Below are 17,377 nucleotides of genomic sequence, written 5' to 3' on the forward strand. Positions count from 1 at the left end.
GGTGTCGTCAATACATCAGTATTGTACGTTAAAATTAGAGCTGCCCTCGAGTAAGATTTTTCTGGTCGACTAGTAGTCGTTCATTTGAAGCATTAGTCGACTAATCGCACCTTTAATTGCCTACATTGCCTAATAAGCGCTCAAGCGCAAGCATAATGATTATGAATGTGTTAGGGAAAACAGTATAGAGGCTGCATTAACATTTTAATAAATCATTGATAAACTAGTGCTTTGTTTGTTTCCGGTTTAAGAGATTAACTCGGCATCTCCGCAGTAGTGGACGCGCCTGTATGCATTTTTCATACGGATTACATAATTTGAGAATATATTTGTTTTCCATTTGAACTGGTTTATTTGAAAGTAGACATTTTACTCTCTGCAGATATGTGAACACTCTACACTCTCTCTCTATGTATATGTATATGTATATGTATATGTATATGTATATGTATATGTATATGTATATATATATATATATATGTGTGTGTGTGTGTGTGTGTGTGTGTGTGTGTGTGTTAATGTCTGTAAGGCAAGCATACACAGAGTTTTGGAGTTTTGTGCTCAAGTTCACCGATACTGAGATGGCAGAAAGCGCATCCTGATTGCTTTCATTATTTTACAAAAGCGCAACATTTTGTTGTTATTGTGAGTGCACACAAATAAACAGAGTCTTTACAGATTTGAAAGATGTATTAGGCCTACTCTTATCTGTATGACCAAAAATGAGGAAGTATTTTAAGAGCAAGTGACAGCGCCGGTGCCTCCATCTGTCATGCAGTGATCGCTACTGTTCAGCTTCCACACTCCACATAGACACTTCAATAGTGCACATTTTCTTGCATATTTCAGATGATAAGCCATTTTTGAGGTTGATTAATAATAAGTGGGTGTTTGGATGTCCTGCCCGATGTACTGTATTAGCCTACCACATAGACCAGCAGTTAACGATCTGCGTGACTTTGCCAATGTGGATTTTTATTTATGTTTTTCTGCAACTAAGCGACTAATAAAATTTTGGTCGACCAAGCCTCTTCTGGTCGAATAACGGTTAGCAGGTTAACGGTTATTAGGGGCAGCCCTAGTTAAAATGCTGTAAATAAGTCAGTATTATGTGTGTTAATGTCTGTAAAAACACAAGTAAACGTATGTTTTGTTGAACCATATTTTACGTAGAATACATAAAAATTATCATGAGATCATGTTGTGAAAGAACGAACATGGAAAAACATAACCAGCAGCAAAAAAATAAAAATAAAAATTAGTTTGATCAGATTTTATAAAGCAACAGCTTGCTGCACAGAAAGAGAGAGAGAGAGAGAGCAGGAGATGGGGAATACCTGTATTTGCATTTATCTCAGAGGCAAAAAGCTAAAAAAATTAAGATACTGAAGTTTGTACTTCATCATGAAGTCAAAATAATGGCTTTGTGGTCGTTTCCCATCTTTGCGGCTCTCTTCAGATCTGAGGAAACGGCCTGGCATTTGTCGCACTTAAGAGATGCAGATGAGACACAGAGATTCTGACTCACCTCTTTCCGTCGCTGGTATATATCACACTATTTCACGCTAGACACACCAAAGCTAACATCCCTACCACTGTCAATAACAAGGACGCAAACACAAGAAAGATCAGTGATTTAGCAAAGACTGAGGTACCATCACACAGCAAGACAAACAATATAGAATCTTCTAATAAAACACAGTGTTGCGTCTGGTTTAACAGGGGAAGAACCAGAGCCATTATGCATTGTGTGTTTTGATAATTAAATTAAGCGAGGCTTGCAAATTATTTTGCCAGGCTGACATGCATACAAATTTGCTTGTCGTATTGTTTTAGAAATACAAGACATATGAACCTCGTCAAACATGAAGAGAACAGTACAGGACTATATTTGAATTATTTATTGTGCAAACAAAACAATCAAGAGACTATCATGCCTTATATTTCATTTTCAGTTTTGCATTCAAATATTTAGAGACGCATACAGAAACAGTATGCAAAGGAATTTAGGCTACTGCCTATATGTACATATAAGTACATATCCCTAACAGAAATGCATGTGTGTGTGTGTGTGTGTGTGTGTGTGTGTGTGTGGTTTCCATGGTTACTCCCTCCTGAGAGTTGCTGTTCTTGCTAAGTTAAGGATGACAACACAGTGTATGTGTTTCCATGGTTACTCACTCCAGATTGGGATTTGTCTTTGCACAGTTATGAAGCGAAAGGGTCTTTCTATGTGCATTTTCATGCTTATGCATGTATGTTTGTATATTTGCATAAGCAGCCATGTGCTCATATGTAACTGACATTTTGCACAAAAGGTACACTAAATTTTAAAGTGGTCATGAAATGGAGAATCAAAATTTCCTCTCAATATGTGTCATCCAGTGTTGAGAAGGTTACTTTGGAAATGCAATAAATCAAGTTACCCTATTAAAAATGTAATAGTAGTGTAACTATTTCAGTTACTTTATTAAAGTAATGTAACTGATTGCTTTTTGATTACTTTTCTAAATTTGCATTTCTAAATTTTCTAAACTGTTAATCATTTTCCAAACATTTAAAGCTGGCAGGGTTAACCGTATAGTAGGGCTCAACACTGATTACTGTCAGACTTTCAAAATCCTTCATCACTTGAAGATTGAATTAAAAAACTGTTAATTTAAAAATTAAAGCATGTACACAAATCCAGATAGGGAATAAAACAGTATTAAATAAGCATGTGTCCTATTCTGTGTCCTAAACTCCTGAAACACTGGAGTCTCATATTTTAGAACAGTCAATGCAATTTGGGAAAGAAATCAATTAAATCTGTATGTGTGTGTGTGAAAATATTCAGATGTAATCCTCCTTTGTAATCACTAACATTGTCATAAGTGCCTGTAATTTAATTACACATTTTTTTCTCAGTAACTGTAACTGATTACAGTTACATTTATTTTGTAATTATCTTACATAATTCTGTTATATGTAAATAGTTACTCCCCAACACTGGTGCCATCATTGTATGTGTGCAATCAAGGAAGAGTGTGCTGAACAACTCTTGTCTATCCATCAATCACAAGAGTCATACTGCTGTTGGATAAAGCCGTTGCTCCGTCAAAATCAGATGGATTTCTGTCAGTGGATGTAAAGAAACTGCACCTCCAAAAACTTTGCATAGCCTTCCTAAAGTTTCCTTTTGTTCTTCACATTTCACAACACACTGTTTTGCAACTGGTACAATGAAATTAGCCAATCACAGCAGTGGGCATTCACTTCAATTTCTCTGTTTTCAAAGAGAGTGAAAATGGTGCTATTTACTAATAATGGGCATTTTATGGCACTAAAACTTTGCTAACTTCATCTAACCTAGAGAAACCAAATCTGAAACTGCATTTCTTGACCCCTTTAATAATTTGCAGTTGTGGATGTGGATGTGCAGGTGCATCGTTGTTCTCCTCACTCACTCTGTACCGTAGCAGTCCTGGTGCAGTTGTAGAGGATGGCGAGCTCTCCAAACACCTTCCCCGGCCCCATGGTGCAGAGTTTCATGCCTTCCTTTGTCACCTCCACCTTGCCATCTGAAAGCAATCAGAAGATAAATCCTTAAGTCCATTGATGATGCTCCGTTCATGAAAGTAAGCATGACAGTCTGGAAATGCATCCGTGCCGGCAGCCTGGATCGGACTGAGCCTGGCCTAATACATTCCAATAACAGTCTCATTTCATTAGGCCAGCAGACATGAGCAGAAGATTCGAGGGGAGCGGGGGAGGTGGGAAAGGTAGGAGCTCTCTAATGTAATGGGCACAGAGAGAAATAGGTCAGTGAAAAGATAGGAAAAAAAGAAAGGAGTAGAGGATTAGCAGAGTATTATGCCTAAACTATTAGATGAAATGCAGTGAAACCATACTGAGAGGGCCTGGGACTGTTATTTCAGGATTCATGCGTAAGACAGTAACGTCTTCTGCTTTAGCTCATGGGAAATTCAACAACAGTCCTGGCTGAAGAGCTCATCCGTCACCTCACGCAGTCTTTGAATTACACCAAAGTTTCTGGGGGGCCCTACTTGGAATAAAGTAGGTCTGAGGAAGCGCTTCCTGCTAAACGCTGGCAACAGCACGGTAGCACGCAAAAGCAATGTTTATGCACAGACTGACAGTGATGTCATGGTGTTCAGATAAAAAGCATACAGAGGGCACGGGCTTAATAATTAGGTTTAATAATCACTGTGTGTGTGTGTTTATTACAACAATTTAAAAGAACTGTTGTCTATTTTAATATATGTTAAAGGGCTAGCTCACCCCAAAAATGAAAATTCTGTCATTAATTACTCACCCTCATTTCATTCCAAACCCAAAAGACCTTCGTTCATCTTCGGAGCACAAATTAAGATATTTTTGATGAAATCTGAGAGCTCTCTGATCCTCCATAGACAGCAAAGATATTATCACAATCAACGCACAGAAACGTAGCAAGGACATCGGTAAAATAGTCCATGTGACATCAGGGGTTAAACCGTAATTTTATGAAGCTATGAGAATATTTTTTTGTGCACAAAGAAAACAATAATATAATTTATTCAACAATTCTTCTCCCCGAGTTGCCGTCTTCTGCCATTTTGGAGAGTACCCCAGAATGTAATCAACGTAAAGAGCGCTGATTGCGTTCTGGTGTACTTTCCAAAATGGCAAAAGACGGTAACTCGGGGAGAATAATTGTTGAATAAATTATGTTGTTATTGTTTTCTTTGCTCACAAAAAGTATTCTCGTAGCTTCATAAAATTATGGTTGAACCCATGGACTCACATGGTCCTTACTATGTTTCTGTGCCTTGATCGTGGTAATATCCTTTCTGTCTATGGGAGGGTCAAAGATCTCACAGATTTCATCACAAATATCTTAATTTGTTTTCAAAGATGAACAAAAGTCTTACGGGTTTGGAACGACATGAGGGTGAGTAATTAACTACAGAATTTTTGGGTGAACTATCCCTTTAAAATGTAATGTAACACAATGATTAAAAGCACATAAATATGCGGTCAGAATTGTTGGTACCCATGGTAAATATGATCAAAGAAGGCTGTGGAAATAAATCTGCATTGTTAATCCTTTTGATCTATTATTTAATTTTTTTTTTTTTTAATTAAAAAAAATAAAAATAAAAAAGAATCACAAAAATCTAACCTTTCATTGGAGAATAAGAATTTAAAATGGGGGTATCATCATGAAATAAATGTTTTTCTTTAATACACATTGTACACAATTAACGGTACCCTTTTATTCAATACTTTTTGAAACCTCCATTTGCCAAAATAGTATAGGAGTTTTCTCCTATAATGCCTGATGAGGTTAGAGAACACCTGACAAGCAGTGTTAATTTCCTTGACGAATAATTTGTCAGCAAAATTTGTTTTCACTGACAACAACAAGACCATAACGAACAAAAACTCTTTTTGAATGAAAAATCTATTGACATTTACGTCAACGAATAAAAACGAGACGAAAATGTTAGGGAGGGACGATTTGGGAAGAGATTCATTCAAAACGAATCTGCTGAATTTGGAGGTTAGGTGCGAACATATGAACCGGCGGGACATAAGCTAAAATACACTTATATGTGGGAGTAAGAGAAGAGCAGGCATATGGATAAAACTGACGACGCAAGAGAGAACGTGTATCAGTACATTGCAACCGTGCATTCGGTTTTAAAGGGACAGCAGCCTAAGTCATTGATGTTAATCAAGCAACAAAAGAAAGACAGAAAATCACTCACTGCTCTTTACTGAATCACTTTAGTAGCCCTAAAGATTAATCTAAATTTATTTATAGAAATAAATATGTCTGCTTGAAAGAATGAAGAATATGGTAAACAAGTTGTTATAAAGAATGCATAATTAGCCTATATAACCATTGGTATTTCATTAAAAAGAAGACCATGTTCTTGTTCTTTATGAGAAGTGGTTTTATTTAATTTTAACAAAGGCATGTTGTGTGTCACCGCAGTTAAATCGCAGTCTATCATGATAAAACAGAGTTTGGAAATTTTAGAGAAATGCTTAATAAATGCACTGTAACTAAACCCATTAGATTTTAGCTGACTAAATTTACTGTAGATTTAGTCGGCTAAAATCTTACGATATTTAGTTGACTAAAACTAGACTAAAACTAAAAACAATTCAGATGACTAAAATGTGACTAAAACTAAATGGCATTTTAGTCAAAAGACTATGACTAAAACTAAATCAAAATTCACTGTCAAAATGAACACTGCTGACAAGAGATCAGAGACCATTCCGTCATCCAGAATCACTCCAGACCCTTTAGATTCCCAGCTCCATGTTGCTGCTTCTTCTCTTCAGTTCACCCCACTCATTTTCTATAGGGTTCAGGTCAGTCAGTTATACATTTTTTTTATCTGTTGGTATTTGATAGAATCTGTGATGCCATGTGTCTAAACAAGATGTCCAGGACCTCCAGCAGAAATATAGGCCCACAACATCAAAAATACAGCAGTATATTTCATTGTACACATGGGGTACTTTTTATCCCCGTGTTCACCAAACCCATCTTGAGTGTTTGCTGCTAAAAAGCTAAATTTTTAGTTAAATCTGACCATAGAATCCAGTCCCATTTGAAGCTCCAGTCGCGTCTGATAACTGAATATGCTGGAGATTGTTTTTTGGTGAAAGCATTTTCTTTTCTTGATTTTTTTTTCTTGAAGCCAACCCAAGTAACATGTGGTGATGTAGGTGCTGTTTTTTTTTTTTTTTTTTTTTTTTTTTTAAGGTTTTCTGACCCTGAAACTTTTTTCTGCAGTTCTCCAGCTGTGGTCCTTGGAGAGTCTTTAGCCACTCAAACTCTCCTCCTCACCGTGCATTAGTACGATATAGAGACACGTCCTCTTCCAGTCAGATTCATAACATTTTCTGTTGATTGGAACTTCTTAATTATTGCCCTGATGGTGGAAATTGGGATTTTCACTGCTCTAGCTCTTTTCTTAAAGCCACTTCACTAATTTGTGAAGCTCAATTATCTTTTGCTGCACATCGGAAATATATTCTTTGGTTTTTCTCATTTTGATGGGTGATTAATTTGGGATTTGGCCTTTGTTTTGTTTTCCCTCCTATTTATAATTTCATGTTCATAATCACGCTGGTGTGCTCAAAATTGTGAATATGAATGGGAATATATTTCAGATATATTTTACTCATAAGAATTTCTAGGGGTACCAGTAATTGTGTCCAACATGTATTTGAGAAAAAACATTTATTTCATAATGAAATTCTTCCCCCATTTTAAATTCTTATTCTCCAATGAAAGCTTAGATTTTTGTAAATAAAAGATCAAAAGGATTAGCAATGCACATTTATTTTCACAGCCTTCTTTGATCATATTTACCAAGGGTACCAACAATTCTGACCACTTGTATATATAAAAGAATGTATATACACAAACACACAACGAGGCTTGGTCACAACAGACAAACTGTCAACTTTAGATTTGAATCTGTGGCGGAAGGAAGTAGTTCTGCACAAAAGAGGGTTTTTAATGACACTCCATTGGGGTTTCTTATGTATTAACACACTCGTGCCATCGAACTGTTGTAAAAGCACAATATCACACTCATAGCCATGAGATATGGCTGTATATACGTGCACAGCGGTGCCTTTCTACTGATTGAGGGAGGAAAAACTGCAGTAGATTGACTTAGAATGCCCTATTTTACTGTCATGATGAGCGAATATTGTAGAAAAATTCCACACTAAATAGTGACTAAACACGACCCATTAATACATGTTAACCAGGAGTCACCCTCATTTATAATTGCGACATCGTCCGATAAAATCAACATGCATCTAACGTTACACTAAAGAGCGGCTATGCAGTGCACTGCCTGCGTCTGAGTAACAAAATAAAAAATAAAACAAAAAAAAGTGCATAATATTAACAGACAAACTATGCTCATATTTATAATTCCAAACAGTCAGTTAGCGGCAAGTGCTTGGAAACGCTGTTTTGTACTCATTTACTGACGAGTCTGCGGCAGTACGGCCAGCTGAATGCGGTGCTTCTCTGCTGCTCGCTGCACAGAACAGACGCAGAGAGACACGACACTGCACCGGGAGAGTCAGACCTCATGCTCGCGGGGCAGCACTGGCAATATCTTCCAACTGAACCATAGCTAAGGTTTATCCAAAAATGTCGCTAGGTTTGTCAGTTTGTATATTCTATGGAAAAAGCCGCTAAAAGGGACTAAAAATGGCTAAATATAGTGCTAAAGTCGCGCTCGTGTGTGTGAGACACGGGAGCTGATGGCAGCGGGCGGTGCATATTGTGGATGAGTTCTTCTGTGTCATCACGTTCTACAGCTTCAGAACTTTCACGCTTAGTAACACCAAAGACTATAGGTAACACATACAGCTGTGTTCTTGCCACAATGCAATAGTGAAAAGAGACCCCTCTCAAACAGTGTCGCGTTCCGAACGTTATTTAAATAATACCGGTATTGCGGTATTTTAAAAATTCATATCATAAGAAAAATAAACACCGGCATTCGGTATGAACCGGTATACCGCCCAGCACTACATTGCAGGATGTGTGATTTTTATACTGATCGTTACATTTATACTGTTCGTTTTCACGACAGCTGTCGCGTCGCACCGCCCCGCGCTGTCTACACTGGACGTGACAAAGCGACCGTTGCAAATCCTTTTAACTTTGTATCAGTACATCATAAAAAGATCGAGGGATTTACTCTCTGGGATTTGCGCCACATCCAGCATCACTGAATGGGTTCTATTGTATTCTGCCGCGTCACGCCGCTCGCGTCCGGTGTAGACACGGTGAGAGCCACGCAGATACACGTGAACACTGAATTCCGTTCACTTCCGCGTCTATTTGTGCCTGAAATGACACAAGTGCAAAACTGTCAAAATGCATGTCTCTGCAAGTATCCTTGTAAACACAGTTCCTTATGGCTTAGGTGAAGGTAAACAACTGATAAAGAAAATTAATAGTATACTGGTTCACAGCAGTTTAATGTTCCTAAGACTTTCTGTGTCATGAATGTTAATCAAACAACAAAACACAGAGAAAAATCACTTTTGGAGCTTTAACAGATTTTTTTAGATTTAATTTATACAGTGAAGACTATGCAGTGTTATTTTACATTTGATAATTCAACCAGTATACCTGAATACTGTTAGACTTACCAGAAAAATATAAAGCACCGTTTATTTAATTTATATCTTTGTTCTATTATTTTTATCCATGCTTGTAATTTGTCTATTTTTCTATGCTGATTTACTCACCAAAAAAAAAAAAAAAAAAGTAAAAAAAAAAAAAAAATAAAATCACCCCAATCATTGATAATTTTTTTCAAATAGAGCTTTTCAAGTCATCTGGTGGTTTTTGTTTGGTTCTTTCATATCGCAATATATATTGCAGAAATACAAATTATTGCAATGCGAGTTATTTCCAATATCATGCAGCCCTAGAAGGTTACTTTAAAAATGTATTTCACTACAGAATACAAAATACACACTTTAAAAAGTAATTTGTAACATATTTAATTAGATTACAAGTTTTGTAACTTAATCTAAATACTTCAGAATAATACTAGAATACTTGGGGGATAAGGTATGTAATGCAAAGGGTCCAATACAAAAAATAAATAAAAGACATCCACCAAACATAAGACTTGGTTTCCCCCTGCATATTATTTTTAACAACATCAGTTTTCCACAATATTTTTGAAGTAAAAGTGAAAGAAAAAAAAAAAGAAAAAATTACTGATGCTCAAGACAGCAACATGATGCATTAAGAAGAAATTGGATGAACAAGGTAAATTGTACTTATTTTGTCTTCTGGGAAACATGCGAGTATTAGCTTTTGAAGAGCAGTACTAAAAAAGATCTTTAAACAAAAAAGAAAAATGTAGTAAATATTTTTACAGTTCAGTAAATATTTTTACAAAATAAATAAATAATCTTACTTCGGGTCGGCTGTCTCGCCGGCGAGACCAACTCGTTTTTTTTTTAAGATCAGTGCAAAAGACACTAAAAATACTCTGTTGATTTTGGTCACACAAAAAAGCTTGAAGTGTCTACTTTGAAATGAAGCAAGTCTTATCGAAAACAAACATTCTGTGATGAAGTAATCCGTATGGAACCAACACGATGTTCGGTCTGTCCCGTCTGACTCATTATCTCTAATGCGATCCCGCCCCCTCGCAGCTCGCGCCGTTCATATGTAAATAGCCGCGTGGTACATGCGAGCGTGCAAACGCCCAACAAACAAAGAGCGGAGATCCTCATCGCGGCTACTGTTGGTTTCTGGAAGACGCGCTGAGTAAAGGCAGGATTTCCCTCGAAAGAAGAACACGATTTCATCCAGTAGAGGAGATCAATCTGATGAGTAAGTAATGTTTCTTTTTTGCATTAGTTACTGTTTTATTGTGACATAAACTTGAACAGATTTACTAACAGTTAGTTGGGTTTTTCCCAAACGACAACATAAGAATGTTTAGACCATGTTTATTATTAATACTCTGTTCACAAATATATTTTAATAGCGTGCTAAACAATAATAATTAGTTTCTCAGATATAAAATATCATTTTTTATAGTACAAAGTACATCCTTTTATTGTACAAAGCTTGCTTGAGTCTGTGGCTACAGAATCATATCATACGCTACTATAAAATCAAACATACCAGACTATATGACTACAAAATCATAGTTGGGTTTTTCCCAAACTATAATTCCTGACTACAATGTTTGAACTCGTGTAAAACATTTTGAACATGAAAGGCAATTCATTGTATTTAAATTTCTTACGGCGCGATGATGTTTTCATGCTCCATATAAAACAATAAAAGTAATATGAGCGTACACTGTAACATGATGAATGCTACGAGTCTAAGTATGTTTAGTACATGTTTATTATTAATAGCCTACTCTGTTCAGAAATAGATATTAATAACGTGCTAAACAATAATAATTAGTTCTCCCACTTAGAAATCATGGAGGGGTCTGAAATTGTCATCGTAGGTGCATGTCCACTGTGAGAGACATAATCTAAAAAAAAAAATCCAGAAATCACAATGTATGATTTTTTAACTATTTATTTGTATGATACAGCTGCAAATAAGTATTTGAACACCTGTCTATCAGCTAGAATTCTGACCCTCAAAGACCTGTTAGTCTGCCTTTAAAATGTCCACCTCCACTCCATTTATTATCCTAAATTAGATGCACCGGTTTGAGGTTGTTAGCTGCATAAAGACACCTGTCCACCCATACAATCAGTAAGAATCCAACTACTAACATGGCCAAGAGCTGTCCAAAGACACTAGAGACAAAATTGTACACCTCCTTAAGGCTGGAAAGGGCTACGGGGAAATTGCCAAGCAGCTTGGTGAAAAAAGGTCCACTGTTGGAGCAATCATTAGAAAATGCTAAACATGACTGTCAATTTCCCTCGGACTGGGGCTCCATGCAAGATCTCACCTCGTGGGGTCTCAATGATCCTAAGAAAGGTGAGAAATCAGCCCAGAACTACACGGGAGGAGCTGGTCAATGACCTGAAAAGAGCTGGGACCACCGTTTCCAAGGTTACTGTTGGTAATACACTAAGACGTCATGGTTTGAAATCATGCATGGCACGGAAGGTTCCCCTGCTTAAACCAGCACATGTCCAGGCCCGACTTAAGTTTGCCAATGACCATTTGGATGATCCAGAGGAGTCATGGGAGAAAGTCATGTGGTCAGATGAGACCAAAATAGAACTTTTTGGTCATAATTCCACTAAACGTGTTTGGAGGAAGAAGAATGATGAGTACCATCCCAAGAACGCCATCCCTACTGTGAAGCATGGGGGTGGTAGCATCATGCTTTGGGGGTGTTTTTCTGCACATGGGACAGGGCGACGGCACTGTATTAAGAAGAGGATGACCAGGGCCATGTATTGCGAGATTTTGGGGAACAACCTCCTTCCCTCAGTTAGAGCATTGAAGATGGGTCGAGGCTGGGTCTTCCAACATGACAATGACCCGAAGCACACAGCCAGGATAACCAAGGAGTGGCTCTGTAAGAAGCATATCAAGGTTCTGGCGTGGCCTAGCCAGTCTCCAGACCTAAACCCAATAGAGAATCTTTGGAGGGAGCTCAAACTCCGTGTTTCTCAGCGACAGGCCAGAAACCTGACTGATCTAGAGAAGATCTGTGTGGAGGAGTGGGCCAAAATCCCTCCTGCAGTGTGTGCAAACCTGGTGAAAAACTACAGGAAACGTTTGACCTCTGTAATTGCAAATAGGGATGCACCGAAATGAAAATTCTTGGCCGAAGCCGAAGCCGAACAAAATGAAACACTGGGCCGAAGGCCGAATACCGAACACGGTTTTTCGCATTTTTTTCCCTAGGCCTGTTTTTCCTTTTTTTTTTTTTTTTTTTTGTCACCACTGCATAAATTAAATAGCCAAAATGTGCTTTTTACTGTTTTGTCCTGCTTTTCAAAAAAAATAATAATAATAAAATAAAAAAAATTTAAAAATATTTACTTAACACTGAACATTTTTTAACATTCTATCAGACATTATACCAACAAAGCAAAATTTAACTAAAAATTAATAAGTTACTAAAATAATATTTTTGGGCCATTTTTGAGACCCCCTTCTTGAATCAGGTATGTATTTTTTTACGGTACAAATAAATGCAGCCTTGCTGAGCAGAAGAGAATTCTTTTAAAACATACTACAGATCCCAATTTGAACACTATTGTGAATGTTATAATAAATGTATAGAGCTGTTGTAGGGTAATTATTATTATTTTTATTTTACTTTACAGAACAACAGTAAAATTACAATACAAACATTTATGAATGTTGATGGAGTTGTTGCTTTTTCTTAGACTTTATTTTGGCAGAAACCCGCAGGAAGATCTTAGTGCTTCTTTTTGTTGACAACAGCATGCAGATATTTAAATGATTCTCATTACGAATTTGGGAAGATGTTTGTAGCACTTATCACATTGTCATGTGTCTTTAAAGAAAAACTGTTACTGAGCAAAAGACAAAAGTAGGCTACAGTGTTTTAACGCAGATGTTCCTCACGCTTTGGACTTTGAACCCTGGTGCCGCAAGCTCGTGCAGCGCTGTTTGAATACATGCAATCCCTGCATGTATTAGAAAACATAATATTCTGCAGTTTATTTACTAATCAGTTGAGGCTATTTCGCGATTTCAATCATCATAGTAACCAGCATCAACCACCTCTTCCTCTTCTCATCTGTGACATGAGATGCAGCGCTAAGCATCTAACTGTCGGTGCTTCGTGCGTGGAATGATTTTTGCGTCTTTCTCTGACAGTTTTAAATGCTTTCACACTGCAGACGTGTTTGCTGCATTAGTGCGCGCCTCTATTTGATCGCGTCACGTCATTGTTCGGTTCAATTTATTCGGTCTTTTCGCTTATTCGGCCGAACACCGAAAGAGATTTTTTTGCTATTTTCGGCCGAACAATTTCAGTTGCCGAGCATCCCTAATTGCAAACAAAGGCTACTGTACCAAATATTAACATTGATTTTCTCAGGTGTTCAAATACTTATTTGCAGCTGTATCCTACAAATAAATAGTTAAAAAAATCATACATTGTGATTTCTGGATTTTTTTTTTTAGATTATGTCTCTCACAGTGGACATGCACCTACGATGACAATTTCAGACCCCTCCATGATTTCTAAGTGGGAGAACTTGCAAAATAGCAGGGTGTTCAAATACTTATTTTCCTCACTGTATATATATACAGATGTTCCTGATATTAACATGCTCACAAATGTTATTTATTTTTTTTTTTTGGTTGTTTGTATTTTATTGAACCAGTACCAGATGTATCCTGATGTCTCTTCAAACTGTTTTCCTCTGAGAGCGCTGTACCAACATCAAATGTTCAACTACACTGATATTATATGTTAAAACAAGCTCCTTTTCTACTGATTATGTTTTTTTCTTCTTGAACCCATGGAAAGAAGTAGAAACACTTAAATAACACACGTAAATATCAGGTATGATTTACTTGTTTCACTTGTTGAACAGAATCTGTTGCAGGAATGACTCAAAGTCTGTTCACATCTCTGTGGTTAGATCAGTGTGCACAATAATGTGTCTTTGACCTTCATTATGTATGCTTTGATTATACTGTGTTGTAAATAAAATACAAATAATTTAAAAAAACCTTTTTTTCAATCTCCTCACATTCTCTCTTACCTGCCTCAAAGTCACAGTCACACTGATGGGCCATCAGGGGCCATTAGGGGAGGGCCCTTTGTCTCTCAAGTGAGACTCACTTAATATTCATGGCCATTGCCACACCCTCGCATATAGACCCTCGATCACAAAACATGTCTTGAAAATTTTAAATCAATATATTGTTTTCTGTGAATGAGTAAGCAGAATGATTTTCACATAATTTTGAAGTAAATATTCTAGCCTACAAGACTGATTACTCAAAAGTCTTATTCAGAACTATTTAGTGTGGGACTCATTTCAGCTACATTTTTTTTCCTAAAACGTACTAACCACGCATAATATTTTTTTTCTAAAAAATGCAAACATGTACATCCATCTTGGTCACATATTATTGTAGCACAGTTTGTGTTGAATACAAAAAAAAAATTACATGTTGGTCAATAGTATGTTTTAAGTAGCTGAAATAAGCACAAATATCAGAGCATGTCAAAACATCTCAAGGGCCCCAAAATGACCTCAGACCCCAGAGGGTTAATATATAGAGTATAAGAAATAGTATGGCCTGTGAATTCTCTAGAATTCACCCATGTTGTTTTTTTTCTGTACAGTTTTGAGTCAGTATCAAATTTTAATCAGCTGAACACTAACAGTAAGGTTCCTCTCCACAGGGGATGAACCACACATTTTCTTCATCATACTTCTTGGTAGGCTATTCTAGTTCTCTGATGCTATCAGCAAGGCTAATCCAAACAAGGCTACAAATACACTGACCCAGAATCAGTTTGTTGTGGCTCTTTTCTCCTGCCACCTGGGGTCTGTCTAATGACAGATCTCAAACCCCACTGGCCATCCCAAGCACTAACAGCACGAAACAAAAACATCCACTTTAAGCCCACCATGAACACCAGCCCACTCAGTCAGTGTGTAAATATGATGCAATGCTTTTAAATTTACAAATTAGAATAAAAACTGAACACCTAGAGTCCTATCAGAGTCTATTCTCACATCCTAGACTTTGATCAAGATTAAGTTTAGCATTTCACCACTTGCTCACCAAGGGATCCACTGCAGTGAATGGGTGCCATTAGAATGAGAGTCTAATCAGCTGATAAAAAACATCACAATAATCCACATGACTCCAGTCCATCAATTAACACTGTGGTTCTCATTTCCAGTCCTGGGGGCCCCCTGTTCTGCACACTTTGCATGTCTCCCTTATTTAGCACACCTGACCGAGATCATCAGCTTGTTAGGAGAGAGATCCATGAACTGAACTAAAGAGCTGATCATATCAATCAGGTGTGTTAAATAAGGGAGACATGCAAAATGTGCAGAGCAGGGGGCCTCCAGAACCACTTTTAACATCAGGTGAAGTGAAAAGCTGAGTGTTTGTAAGAAAAAATATACCATTAATACATTTTTAAACTTCAAACCATTGCCTCTGGCTCCTCTATCCATAATATTGGTATCTCTCATAAAAATAAAAATAAAAAGTTGTCTCATCTGAATCCGGAGAGAAATATGTAAAGAATTTACAATATGTAAATTATTATAACTATTCTAATGTTCACAAGCAAAAACAGTTCTAAACAAATAAATTTGTTGGTGGATTTTGAAAGGACAACAGTGGAGGGACTTTTTCACTGGATTAAGTGTTATTATGGATTATGGACTGGTATTTTGGCCAGAAGCAATGTTTCCCTGTTAAAACGCATTAAAGACAGATTTGTGCAGCTTTTCACTTCACAAGACATTAACTGATGGGCTGGAGTGTTGTGGAATACTTGTCGTTATGATTTTTATCAGCTGTTTGGACTCTCATTCTGACGGCACCCCTTCACTGCAGAGGATCCATTGGTGAGCAAGTGATGTAATGCTAAATTTCTCCAAATATGTTTTGATGAAGAAACAAACTCATCTAGGATGGCCCGAGGGTGAGTAAGCCTAAATTTTCATTTAGAAGTGAACTATTCATTTAAGCCAAGTTCTGTGCTTTGGTCTGTAAGTCTTAGTAAATATTAATAAAAGAATCATGTAGATTTCCTGAAAACTGATGTAGCCAAAAATACAACACATTAAGTCATTTTAACATACGGCCATAACTTGTGATGGATAAATCAGGTCACATACTACAAGAAAAAAAAAAGTAAAGTAATTACCAAACACTTAAACTGACCCAGATTCATGGGCTCAGTGACTTTAATAGCTGAAGTGAAAAGCTACTGGTTGGCATTGGAAAGCTAAAATAATATTGTTTGCTCTATGGGAATTCCAGATCAGCTAATTGTGCTAACACCACTCTGAGTAATTTGGTTCTTCAAACACAGATGCAGATTTCATTCAAATATCTTGACTATGTTCTCTGTAATCAAATCTGTAATCAGAAATAACATGAACATGCTTTATATACTGTATATTTAACACTAAGGTTACAGTATATTAGATTTAAAATACTCAAATATTTGCAACTTGTCCAGTCATTGTAAACATGCCGGCTATGTGATAAACTTAAATTTACAGTTAAATACCGTAATTTCATTAACTGATATAATGTTAATATACCAACCTATTGAAGTACTGAAATCTGTTTTGTACCTTTGAAATACACTAATAACCACCAAAAGCAGGTGGTGATGAGAAAGTCACATGATGAACCAAAGCCCATCACAAGCAGCTTTTAAATAATAACATATATAGAAGGTGCACAGTGTCATTCACACAAACATTAAACACCATCATGGTGAGACTCATTAAACTGAAATATGCAATAAACATTAATTTAACAAAATTAGATGTAACATACAACCCTAATAAACATAACTGATAAGAAAAAAACTAAGAAGAAACCTAGTTATTTAAAAGAAAAAACATCAAAATTTGAAACGCAACGCAGGGAATTCTGGGAACGTCAATTTACGTTTTTTCCCTGTAAATTTTACATTCTTTTTCACTTCCATAAGCGGTATTTCACCGTAAAATTGTCTGAAATGTCTATTACAGTTTTTCACCGTATATATTAGGGAAGCTTACCGTTAACCATTTAACAGGTTTTTACTGTAGCTTTTTACCGTTAAAATCATAGTCATTTTTTACAGTGTAGAAATGAGTGAAAACATGCTAGAAACACACAATATTTAGTAATTTGTAATTAAAA

The 17,377-nt window shown here is 36.6% G+C and overlaps 1 protein-coding gene across 3 annotated transcripts in view; it reads right to left on the reverse strand.

The window, feature by feature from the left end:
• Positions 1 to 17,377, reverse strand: part of prkg1b (protein kinase cGMP-dependent 1b) — a 213,323-nt gene that overhangs the window by 138,405 nt on the left and 57,541 nt on the right. For 2 of the 3 annotated variants that reach the window (XM_058793099.1, XM_058793098.1), the window contains exon 3: positions 3,447 to 3,560. In XM_058793099.1, coding sequence (XP_058649082.1) covers positions 3,447 to 3,560 — 114 coding nt within the window. Of the gene's footprint in view, positions 1 to 3,446; positions 3,561 to 15,277; positions 15,324 to 17,377 lie in introns of those variants that run through there. The other variant, XM_058793100.1, reaches the window with a different exon arrangement.

This window comes from Onychostoma macrolepis, chromosome 12 (genome assembly GCF_012432095.1).
Source record: "Onychostoma macrolepis isolate SWU-2019 chromosome 12, ASM1243209v1, whole genome shotgun sequence".
NCBI classification, from domain to species: domain Eukaryota; kingdom Metazoa; phylum Chordata; class Actinopteri; order Cypriniformes; family Cyprinidae; genus Onychostoma; species Onychostoma macrolepis.